Source organism: Monodelphis domestica, chromosome 8 (genome assembly GCF_027887165.1).
Source record: "Monodelphis domestica isolate mMonDom1 chromosome 8, mMonDom1.pri, whole genome shotgun sequence".
NCBI lineage: Eukaryota > Metazoa > Chordata > Mammalia > Didelphimorphia > Didelphidae > Monodelphis > Monodelphis domestica.
In genome coordinates, this window is record NC_077234.1 from 74,115,860 (window position 1) to 74,128,288 (window position 12,429).

Here is a 12,429-nt window from a genome sequence, read left to right on the forward strand (position 1 = left end):
ATTAGAGGTAACAGAGAAAAATTTAAGAGACAAGGAGATTGAGGAAATAAAAAAGCTAAATACTGTTAGGACATAAACAAAATCTACTTATAAACCAAAAACAGTGCAGAGAGAAACTAGATAGTGCTTTTTCTTCCATAAGAAAGGACATGTGATCAAAGACTGTTTTCTGAAAAAGAAATATGAAGTAAATAACAATAAAGCCACATTAGCAAGACACAGAAAGCAAGATTCCACTTGCTGTTCTCGTTGTAAGCTAAAAATCCACACAATAGACAATTGATTTATAGGAAATGCAACAGGCTATTAAATCAGGAGCCAAACCAAAATATTCTGACATGGTTAGGAGAGAATTATGAAGCCAGGCCTATAATGTATGTAGTTTGGGACATGGAGACAGAAGAAATGGTGTAAAAGAGACTGATGTTAAACTTAGGAGAAACAAAGATAAGAAATGATGAAAATTCAATACAAGAAAGTGAATCTGTGAGTGATAGCAAATGCATTAAATTAAGAGACAGGCAGAGACAAGTAAAACAGCTAGATGCAGAAGATAAAGACATCATGTCTCAAATAGCAACAGAGATGAGAGACTTAGAGAAAGGCTGTATAGTAACCACACAGGAAAAAAGTGCAAATCAAGTCAAAACATTCTTGGAGAACTTTTTTCAGTGCAGAATGGGCACAGGGATTGAATTGTGTAGAAGGAAAAGACAGAAAAAACCTCAAGCAGGAGTTAGTGAAAGATACAGAGAAACAAAATTTCAATTCCCTACAGGTTACTGTTGCTATAGATGTAAATACTTTGAAACCATGCACAGATTTGTATGATGACATCCCACGAAACTCAGTTAATTCTTCAAATAGATATATGGCACAGATACCCTTAGAAAAAACATCTACTTTGACTCCTGAAGCTGAAACTTTCCATCCAGCAATGACTGATTTAGATAATACAAAATTTCCTGAAAATGAAGCTGACATTACATTTGAAAATAATAATCCTATTCAAAGTAATGGAAATTACATGACAGTTGAATTTGAAAAGAGGAATAGAATGGAAGTCTTAGTAACTGAAAGAACAACCGAGGATTCAAATGGCAGACTTGAAGCCAACATTCTAAGTGGTATAGGGGAGGTTGGCCAGATAAACTTATATATGAGAATATAACCTCATATGAAATGGGTTAGATCAAAAAGAGTTAACTGATCCAAACATATAGCTGGCAGAGGGTAGCAAAGAAATGAACAGTGAGTCAGTAGCAACATACACCTTAACTACACACAGGCCAGAACCATATGTATGGATTAAAGTGGGAAAGAAAAACTACAAAGCTCAAAATCTGTCCTAAAGACATATTCAGGGGATACCAACATAGAGGGTATGGTTTCTGTAGCTGGAATGACGGGACAAATACAACTTAAAAGAACTATGGTCAAAATGGTCCTCTCTCTATAGATCATACCTTCTTATTAATTCCCTCATGTCCAGATAACCTTTTAGGATGGGATTTTTTGTGTAAGATTCAAGCGACTTTGCAATGTGAAAAATCTGGGAAAATTTATTTGCATTTACCCAAGAATTCACTGAAACACTATCTATTGTTATACTTAGAACAACTAGAAGAACCGGAGAAAATTCAAATTGTAATATCTATGTTTGACATACCAAAAGATATACCACAAGGGGTATTTGCAAAACATCAAAATGATGTGGGTAGGATCAAGTCAATTGCACCAGTCAGGATTGAGGTCAGGGAAGGAATACCACCTAAATTGAGTAAAAGAAGCAAAAGAAGGAATAACACCTATCATAAATAGTTTGCTAGAACAAGGCATATTGAGACCTACAGTATCTGAATACAATAGCCCAATTCTAACTATTAAAAAGAACAAGCTAAATGAAGATGGCATTCCCACTTGGAGATTTGTCATGGATCTGAGGGCTATGAATAATTTTATAAGGAAAAGACACTATCACACCTTCACTGAATGACATAATAACCTAAATACCTGCAGAAGCTAGGTACACAGTGTTGGACTTGGGCAATGCTTACTTTACCATACCATTGCACCCTGATTCTCAAAATATTTTTGCTTTCCAATGGGGACAAACTCGGCTGTGCTATACTAGATTAATGCAAGGATGTTGTGAGTCTGCTTCAATATTTTTCAACTTTTGCAAAGATATCTAGCCACCATAACTTTCAAATGTAGCAGATTAATACACTACATGGATGATTTGATTCTAAGATGGAAAGTAAGGGTTTAAAAAAACAAAAATATGCATTTCACAACCCATTCATTTTGAGGGAAATGCATATTTGCTATTTCTCAGTTAATGTAGTCTTTTAGATTAGTCAGCTCTTAGGCAGTCTCAGTAATTTAATCATGTTTACTATCATCCAGCTCCCCTGTGTTAATTATATTGAGATTAGATTTGGAAACTTGGAGAAGGTATGTTTAAATGAATGGATGGTAGGCTTTTCATATGTAAAAGGAGACAGTACCTAAGATGAATTTTAAAATAGCACAATTCTTTATTCCAAAACAACATGAACAAAAACAATGCCATCTTGGCACTGAGAAACATCTAATAGTGAGGGTATGTGGTAATGTGGACGTTTTAGAATAATTGCTTATATGACAAATGAAAATTTATTTTCCTGTTTCCTTCTTCTGTATCAAATCTGAGTTTATTCAGGTAGTCACCACTCTTTTCTATTTCATATTTCATTGTCAATTCATTTAATATAGACTGGAAAATTTTTCTTTTACCTTTTCTACTTCTACCAATTCATTTAGTAGTTGCCACTATTATTCAGACAATAAAGCAATGCAAAGTTAGGAGATATAAAGCACATACAGTCACAATTTGATTTCTATATGTGGTATTCAGGATTATCTAAAGTAGGAAACATATACACATGCAGATCTGTGGGGTAGGAGCGATATCATATTTCTGTTCAAAAGAAGGGGAAATTATATCTAGAAATAAAATAGGCTTCAGAGGTTTTACAAGTTTTCTCAATGATATCATCAATGATGTCTAAGAATGATAGCTAAGAATCTGTCTATGGTTGTGGTTCTATGAGATACATACATATATTCACATGTAGTTAGAAAGTATACTTGTAAGTAAATATATATATATATATATATATGCTCTATTGCATACACGAATATTAAATAGTTAAATTTTTTTTTTAGGTCTCTTCCCTTGTATGTTTCTTGTTATCTCCCATGGCCTCATATATTACAGGACAAACAGTGAATGTGGATGGTGGTCAATCTTTGTATTCTCAATCATGGGACATACCAGGTGAGTGATAAATAAAAATTATCAACACCTTTGTGCCTTATCCTCTGAACTTTAAAGATTTCTTAAATGATTCCTTGAGTAGTAGGGTGGTTAACTTCACTTCTCCCTTTTAAAGGAAAGAAAATAATTTTAAAAATGAATTTAAATTAGTTAATTTGTTTGTTACACTACTCAGTCAACTCTTGTGTGTATCCCATTGCTTCTAGGATAAAATATAAACTCCTTTTTATCTACTAAAGCCCTTTACAACCTGACTCCAACTTGTCTATTCAACCCCATTTGACATTATTTCACTTCTACACACTGACCTTTTATCCATTCCTTCTACATCACATTCCATCCTCCTTTTTCTGTGCCTTTACATTAGCTAACCCAAATGCCTCTCCTTCTGCTTCTACTTTATAGAGTCCCTCTCTTAAAGACTGTTCATGCACCATTTTCTGGAGGTCCATTTCAACTGTTAGTGTCCTACCTCCCAAATTAACTCATATTCAGATACTTTGCAGCTATTTGTATTTATTGGCTTCATGTTATATATTTTTATGTATACACTTATCTCCTAATTTTAATAAATGATTGGGAATACATTCATCATCAAGTATTTATTATCTTCAAATCTTAGTACTGAGAATATAGGAAAAACCAATAGAAAGCAAAAGCTGTCCAATGGGATGTATGTTCCCTATAAATAAGGATTCTTTTATTTTTTGGTACTAGCATCTAAGATCTTGGGACAGTGCATTACTTATAGTAGGCTCTTGATAAATACTTAAAAAAATGATTGTATGATTGTGTTTGGATTTTTTTATACCTCATCCCGAATAGGGCAAGTTAAGAAGTAGAAATGGTAGTAAAAAAGATGAAGATATAAAGAACAGTTGAATCAGACCAAGCACAAATAGAAAACTCTGTACTGAGAGTAGTACAATTTAAAAAGCATTAAGGGATTGATATAATTATATAAAAATGGGGACGGGACTGGAAAAATCATTGTCACTATTATGACCAATAAAAAAGAAATCTAGAAAAATATTAATAACTCTAGACCATTTGCTTTCTTTCTCATCTCTGTAAACTCTTTAAGACAGAGATCTACATAATTATCAGTTCACTTCAGCAAATACTTTTTATAGATCTATGTGTATTTTATTGAAAAATAATTTAAATCAAATACAATATTTCAGTCACATAATTAATTCACTTCACTTGGTTTAATTCAGTACAGTTTAATTAAAGTACTCAGACTCCTAATCTTTTTAAAATTCATTTAATTAATTAATTAATTTAGGATATTTTTCCATGGTTACATGATTCATATTCATTTCCTCCCCTACTTCCACCCTCTCCTATTGCCAATGAGCAATTCAACTGGATTTTACATGTGTCATTGATCAAGACCTATTTCCATATTATTAATATTTGCAATAGTGATCATTTATAGAGTCTACATCCCCAATCATATCCACATTGAACCATGTGATCAAGGAAATGTTTTTCTTCTATGTTTCTACTCCCACAATTCTTTCTCTGGATGTGGATAGCATTCTTTCTCATAGGTCCCTCAGAATTGTCCTGGATCATTTCAGCAAATATTTTAAGCACATACTTTGGATAAGGCAAGGTAGTTAGTAATGTAAGACAGAATTTCAGAAAAGAAATTTGGTCTGATTATGGAAATTATATGGATTCAAACCAAAAAGAATACAGAAATGTGAAATTTTTCTGAATAGAGGTAAAAATTGAACCCATGGAATTTGATGAACTCCTTTAGGGTGTGAGTCCATAAAAATAAGGTTGAGGATAGACCTTTGTGGGACACTCACACTCAGTGGGTAAAATAAGATAAAGAGGATCAAAAGATTAGAACTCTAGAACTTCCAGAAAGAGTTCAGCCCAGAGAAGTGGTATGAGTTGTCCAAGGTCACAAAGGTAGTACTCCTCTTTTTAAAAGTCTTTAGTTGCTCCCTGTTGCCTGTCAAAGCAAAAAATTCCTTATCTTACTACTTAGTGTTTCCACAATATGGTGTCCACATACATGCATAATCTTATCTCATAGTGTTCACCTTCAAGTGAAAGAGGTCTTTTCTCTATACAAATTATACTACTTTCCATTTCTTATTTAACCCCCCCCCAGCCTTTCCATACTTTTGCTACCTCTGTTCCCCATACTTGGGATGGATTCCTTTCTTCAGCGTCATTTCTATATTTTGGAGGTCTTCCTTTCCTTAAATGCCCAATTGAGGTGACATATCCTCCATTCTTTCCTCAATGTCTCCCCTCCCCCCCCAATCTCTCAGTCAAAGTATAGGGAAAGATGGAAAATCAGAGAGAGAGAGAGAGAGAGAGAGAGAGAGAGAGAGAGAGAGAGAGAGAGAGAGAGAGAGAGAATTTTTAAAGGAGATTAGAGAATATGTGATAAAACCAAGCAGAGAGTATAGCCTTGTCAAGCCATCTTCTTTCTCAAATACTAGAGATATAGAGACAAGTAAATATGTAAAAGTGCTTTGATGGAATAGGAAAGAAGAGGGACCATATGCCAATCAAAATGAGCTGAAAATTTTGAATTTTTCACTTAAATAGGAAGAAGAATCATTGCTTGAGCAACAAAGGATCCAAATAGTATTGGGATCTCATGAGAGAGTTTTGGAACATCTGTAAGAGGGAAACAGTTATTGAAGAATAGGAGTATTTTGCAGAAGGGTAATATAAGATTACCAGATAATATTAGGTAACATAGGATCCAGTTGCTCCACTTTCATGAAAATAGAAAAGGGAAAAGTCTTCCAATATGTGAAATAAAGATGTTGGACTAGATGTCCTCTAAGGTCATTTCTTGCTATAAATGTATAATGCTATTATCATAGGGCTTCCTCAGTGGAATCCTTGACCCCTAGACAGAGGTCAGTTTAAAAATCCACATATGAACAATAGAGTGGAAAGAGAATAGCTATTCTTCAGAACAAAGCAGTTCATTGAGTTATTGCCAATATACATATGGTGTATACATATGGAGGATATGGTGTCCTCCTTATGGAACTTGGTATCAAGAGAAAGTGAGGGATATGCAGCACCTCAATACATACACACACACACAAACACACACATGCAAACACACACACACACACACACACACACACACACACACACTCATTCCCAGAATTGAATAGGTTTGAGTAGAACGAAGCAAATGCCCTAGATTATAGTTAGGAAATTACCCCTTACTCTTAATGATCCTACAAAATTTATCTCCTTAACAACAATAAATATTGTTTCACTGATATTTAGTTACAGTTCAGCACTTTTTCAGTCATGGCTGTTTCTTCATGGCCCCAGTTGTGGTTTTCTTAGCAAACATACTGGAATGGTTTACCATTTCCTTCTCTAGCTCGTTTTTTTAGATGAGGAAATGGAGCCAAACAGGGTTAAATCCTAATATACCATAATTTCTACTGAGTCAAAATTTTGAGTTACTTAGAGGTCAGGGGAAAATATAGTTGGCTATAAATACATTATGGAATTTTAAAAACCTATTATGACTTGAATACAAAAATGATATAAAATAATAAATGTATAATCAGAAAGAGCTAGGCTATTCATGTGATAAAGGCAGTAAGACTGCCCCACTGCTACTCTAAGAAGCACAGAATGCTAAAAGACCTAAAGTAGAGGTTCTTAAAACTTCTTGTGTGTCAGAAGTCCCTTTATCAGTCTAGTGGAGCCAACCTTCTCAGAATTATATTTTTGAAATGTATAAAATAAAACATGTGTGATTACCAAGTAAACCAATTATACAGCTACACAAGTATAAAAAAAGTTTTTAAGTTCATGTACTCTATGATAAAAACCATTAACCAAGAGAAAGGCTTACAATGTGTTATCAAATCCTTGAGAAAGGAATTATGGGATGATATGGGCAAGAATCTTGCTGGGTAAAGTGTAGATTATTTTAATCTGTACAGAGAAAAGGATCAAAGGAAACAAGCATTTATTAAGTGCCTACTTTATGCCAGTTACCGTACTAAGAGCTTTATGAATATCTCATTTAATCCCTGTAATTACCCTGGGAGGTAGATGCTATTATCATTTTATAGATGAGAAAACTGAGGCAAACAGAAATTAAGTGATCTGTCCAGTGTCATAGAGCCAGGAAATATCTGAGGCAATATAGATCACCTTTGCATATAAGCTGTATCCCAAAATTGAGATTATTAAAAAAAAGTTATTTTTAAAATATCATAAAGTGGGGGCAGCTGGGAGGCTCAGTGGATTGAGAATCAATCAGGCCTAGAGATGTATAAGAAATAAAATTAGGACTCTGGTCTTTATTTTCATAAAGTTTATTAGTTACTTGGATAGAGATAGAGAGAAAAAGCTTATTCTCACTAGCCACGTGAGTGGTCTCAGCCTGGCCACTGCAGCAGGTCCCCCTAGCTCCATCACCTGAGATAGAGAGAGAATGCTTCCTATATCACTGCTTTTATTCCTTCCTTTACATCCAGATCAAGTTCAGAATCATATCTGGGATCAAGCAGGTAGGCCCACAGTCTTCTGACTCACGCTTGGTGATGTAGGTGACTCAGACTCATGTAGACATGCAGATACATGCCAGCTGTGTTACCCAGAAGGTGGATGGAGAAAGGGAGAACTTTCCTCACACAGATGGGAGGTCCTGAGTTCAAATTTGTCCTTAGATACTTCCTAGCTGTGTGACCCTGGGCAAGTCATTTAACCCTCATTGCCTAGCCCTTACCACTCTTCTGCCTTGGAACCAATATACAGAATTGATCCTAAGATGAAAGGTAAGAGTCAAAAAAAATACCATAAAGAAGGAACCCCCTCCCCCCCTTATAGTCCACACTCAGTTTTTTTACGAGTCAATTTTTGGTTATACAGTATAACTTCTACTGATACCAATGACATATAATGTTTTAATAACATGTGTTAGTTAAATAATATTTAATGAATGTGCTTAATGTCCTAATGATCATGGGATTTTCCCCAGTAATTGTAGGGAATTTGTTGGAGACAATCTTGGGCATGGGATCGGTTTAGAAATATGCTTATTTCCTAAAAGGAAAAAAGTTTGTATATTTTCCAATAATAACTAAAGGATTATTTCACTCATTTTATCTTACCAGACCATGATAACTGGCCTGATGGACCATGGGATGTTTCCACAGTCAAAAGAATGAAATCTGCCTTTAAGAATAAATCCAAACTTTAAACTAACGAGAAGGAGAAAATGAGGACTGTTTTACTTGCATACAAAGAAGTGAATTTACCATTTCCTGGGAGTTTATTCTTTGTATGGAAAATTTGTTGCTGATTTTTGAAATTATTATTTGTATTGTAGCTTAAAATATGCCTCTTAAGACTTTTAAAACAGTGCCTTGGCTTGCATGTTTTTTAAAGTTTTAAAATCATGTAGATGACTAAGAGATTGGAAAAATATACACCAAATAATCATTTCTTATGTTCTGATCCTTATCTGTTAACATGAGAAGTACATGGAGAGATAAAATATACTTGTTTACCCTTTTAAACAGTTAAATGAATAAAAAAATTAATGTTGGTATTCTGTTGCCCTTCTTAGCTCTATCAAACATCTCAAAAGTTAGAGTGCAAATCTGAATTGTGATGGGATTGTGGCTTTTGCAAGCACTTACATAATTCAGTTAATTGGAGGTGGAGAGTCTGCCTTTTATTGGGGGATCACTAAATTTCTGTTTAACAGTGTCTGTTTTTGTTTTGTTTTTAAAACCAAACCAAGCCCAAACTACACCAGACACGCATATATATATATATGCATATATATATATATATATATATATATATAAATAGCTAGTTAGAGTCATTTTTAAAGATATTTTTAAAGAGAAGATACTTCCAGTAAGATATAAGATAGCCAGGAAGGCAGAGTTTTCAGAGGACAGCCAGGTTTCTAAGACTGCATGCAGAGAGATGAGAAGAATGTGAAAGGAACAGAACTCAAAGGAAGACCAATTTGTTAAAAACAGAAGAGGATGAGACCATACTTACTTTAAGATTAGGATGTTAGAAAAGATTCTAAATGTTTGTTCTTTCTTTAAGTATACATTGTTAAATGGGCAGCTAGGGCATATCAAGCCTGGAGTCAAGAGGACCTGGGCTCAAATCTGGCCTCAGATACTTCCTAGCTGTGTGACCCTGGACAAGTCACCTAAATCTGATTGTCTAGTGTAAGATTAAAATTAATATCCAATGACTCCAAGTATTAATACTCACTTGAAGTAAAAGAAATAAAAAGAACAAAAGTTTACTCTGAGTAAAGAAAAGTTTTCCCAGCTGTGTTCGTGGGAAGAGAGAGACTTTATCTCCACACAAACTTTATCTACAAAACTCAGGGACATAACGTGAGAATGAAACTGGGATGCTGGGATTTTGAGTCCTGGGGAGCAGATTCTAATTATATAATAGCCCTTAACACTCTTCTGCCTTAGAATAGGCAGACACATGGTATCTCTTTAAAGATAGATGGTAAGGGTTTTTTTTTAAAGAATACATTATTAAAACTTGATTTATTATTTTCTCCCTTTGCGTCTTTACAGATTAAAAAAAACTTTCTAAAAATAACAGCATGACTTTATTAGTAAAGTGAATCATACATTTTAATGTCCCAAAACTTATGAGTTAACTTTATTTTTTATGCATTTTTAAAACCCCTATCTTCTATCTTATAGTATCAGTTACAGTAAATATTTTGATAATACTGATTCTAAGGCAAAAGTGGTAAGGGCTAGGCAATTGAGGTTAAATGACTTGCCCAGGGTCATACAAATATGATGTGTTTAAGGTTACATTTGAACCCAGGATCTCCTGTTTCCAGGTCTGGCTCTTTATCCACTGAGCCACCTAGCTGCCCCATGAGTTAACTATAGATCTGGAAAATAAGTTTTTTTTTTTAATATATTTTATTTGATCATTTCCAAGCATTATTCGTTAAAGACATAGATCAGTTTCTTTTCCTCCCCCCCACCCCCCATAGCCGACGCGTAAATCCACTGGGCATTACATGTTTTCTTGATTTGAACCCATTGCTTTGTGGATAATATTTGCATTAGAGTATTCATTTAGAGTCTCTCCTCTGTCATGTCCCTTCAACCGCTGTATTCAGGCAGTTGCTTTTCCTCGGTGTTTCCACTCCCATAGTTTATCCTTTGCTTATGAATGGTGTTTTTTTCTCCTGGATCCCTGCAAGTTGTTCAGGGACATTACACCACCACTAATGGAGAAGTCCATTACGTTCGATTATACCACAGTGTATTAGTCTCTGTGTACAATGTTCTCCTGGTTCTGCTCCTCTCGCTCTGCATCACTTCCTGGAGGTTGTTCCAGTCTCCATGGAACTCCTCCACTTTATTATTCCTTTTAGCACAATAGTATTCCATCACCAGCATATACCACAATTTGCTCAGCCATTCCCCAATTGATGGGCATCCCCTCGTTTTCCAGTTTTGGGCCACCACAAAGAGCGCAGCTATGAATATTTTTGTACAAGTCTTTTTGTCCGTTATCTCTTTGGGTACAAACCCAGCAGTGCTATGGCTGGATCAAAGGGTAGATATTCTTTTGTCACCCTTTGGGCATAGTTCCAAATTGCCCTCCAGAATGATTGGATCAGTTCACAACTCCACCAGCAATGAATTAATGTCCCTACTTTGCCACATCCCCTCCAGCATTCATTACTTTCCTTTGCTGTTATGTTAGCCAATCTGCTAGGTGTGAGGTGATACCTCAGAGTTGTTTTGATTTGCATCTCTCTGATTATAAGAGATTTAGAGCACTTCTTCATGTGCTTGTTAATAGTTTTGATTTCTTTATCTGAGAACAGCCTATCCATGTCCCTTGCCCATTTATCAATTGGAGAATGGCTTGATTTTTTGTACAATTGATTTAGCTCTTTATAAATATGAGTAATTAAGCCTTTGTCAGAGGTTTCTATGAAGATTTTTTCCCAATTTGTTGTTTCCCTTCTGATTTTAGTTACATTGGTTTTGTTTGTACAAAAGCTTTTTCGTTTGATGTAGTCAAAATTATTTATTTTACATTTTGTGATTCTTTCTATGTCTTGCTTGGTTTTAAAGCCTTTCCCCTCCCAAAGGTCTGACATGTATACTATTCTGTGTTTACCCAATTTACTTATGGTTTCCTTCTTTATGTTTAAGTCACTCACCCATTTTGAATTTATCTTGGTGTAGGGTGTGAGGTGTTGATCTATTCCTAGTCTCTCCCACACTGTCTTCCAATTTTCCCAGCAGTTTTTATTGAATAGTGGATTTTTGTCCCAAAAGCTGGGATCTTTGGGTTTATCGTATACTGTCTTGCTGAGGTCGCTTTCCCCCAGTCTATTCCACTGATCTTCCTTTCTGTTTCTTAGCCAGTACCAAATTGTTTTGATGACTGCTGCTTTGTAATATAGTTTGAGGTCTGGGACTGCAAGGCCCCCATCATATGTGTTTTTTTTCATTATTTCCCTGGATATCCTTGATCTTTTGTTCTTCCAAATGAACTTTGTTATGGTTTTTTCTAAATCAGTGAAGAAGTATTTTGGTAGTTCAATGGGTATGGCACTAAATAGATAAATAAGTTTGGGTAGGATGGTCATTTTTATTATATTGGCTCGTCCTATCCATGAGCAGTTAATGTTTTTCCATTTGCTCAAGTCTAGTTTTAGTTGTGTGGAGAGTGTTTTGTAGTTGTGTTCATATAGTTCCTGTGTTTGTCTTGGGAGGTAGATTCCTAGGTATTTTATTTTGTCTAAGGTGATTTTGAATGGGATTTCTCTTTCTAGTTCTTGCTGCTGAGCTGTGTTGGAGATATATAGAAAAGCTGATGATTTATGTGGGTTTATTTTGTATCCTGCAACTTTGCTAAAGTTGTTGATTATTTCAATTAGCTTTTTGGTTGAATCTCTAGGATTCTTTAAGTAGACCATCATGTCATCCGCAAAGAGTGATAACTTGGTCTCCTCCTTGCCTATTTTGATGCCTTCAATTTCTTTTTCTTCTCTAATTGCTACTGCTAGTGTTTCTAGTACAATGTCAAATAGTAGAGGTGATAATGGGCAT

The 12,429-nt window shown here is 35.0% G+C and overlaps 1 protein-coding gene across 1 annotated transcript in view; it reads left to right on the forward strand.

Annotated features, from left to right (window-relative positions):
• Window positions 1-8,897, forward strand: part of LOC100013660 (peroxisomal trans-2-enoyl-CoA reductase-like) — a 40,676-nt gene extending 31,779 nt beyond the window's left edge. The window contains exons 7-8 of the mRNA XM_001367995.5: window positions 3,211-3,322; window positions 8,461-8,897. Coding sequence (XP_001368032.2) covers window positions 3,211-3,322; window positions 8,461-8,546 — 198 coding nt within the window. The 3' untranslated portion in view covers window positions 8,547-8,897. The remainder of the gene's footprint in view (window positions 1-3,210; window positions 3,323-8,460) is intronic.
• Window positions 8,898-12,429: the final 3,532 nt, after the last annotated feature.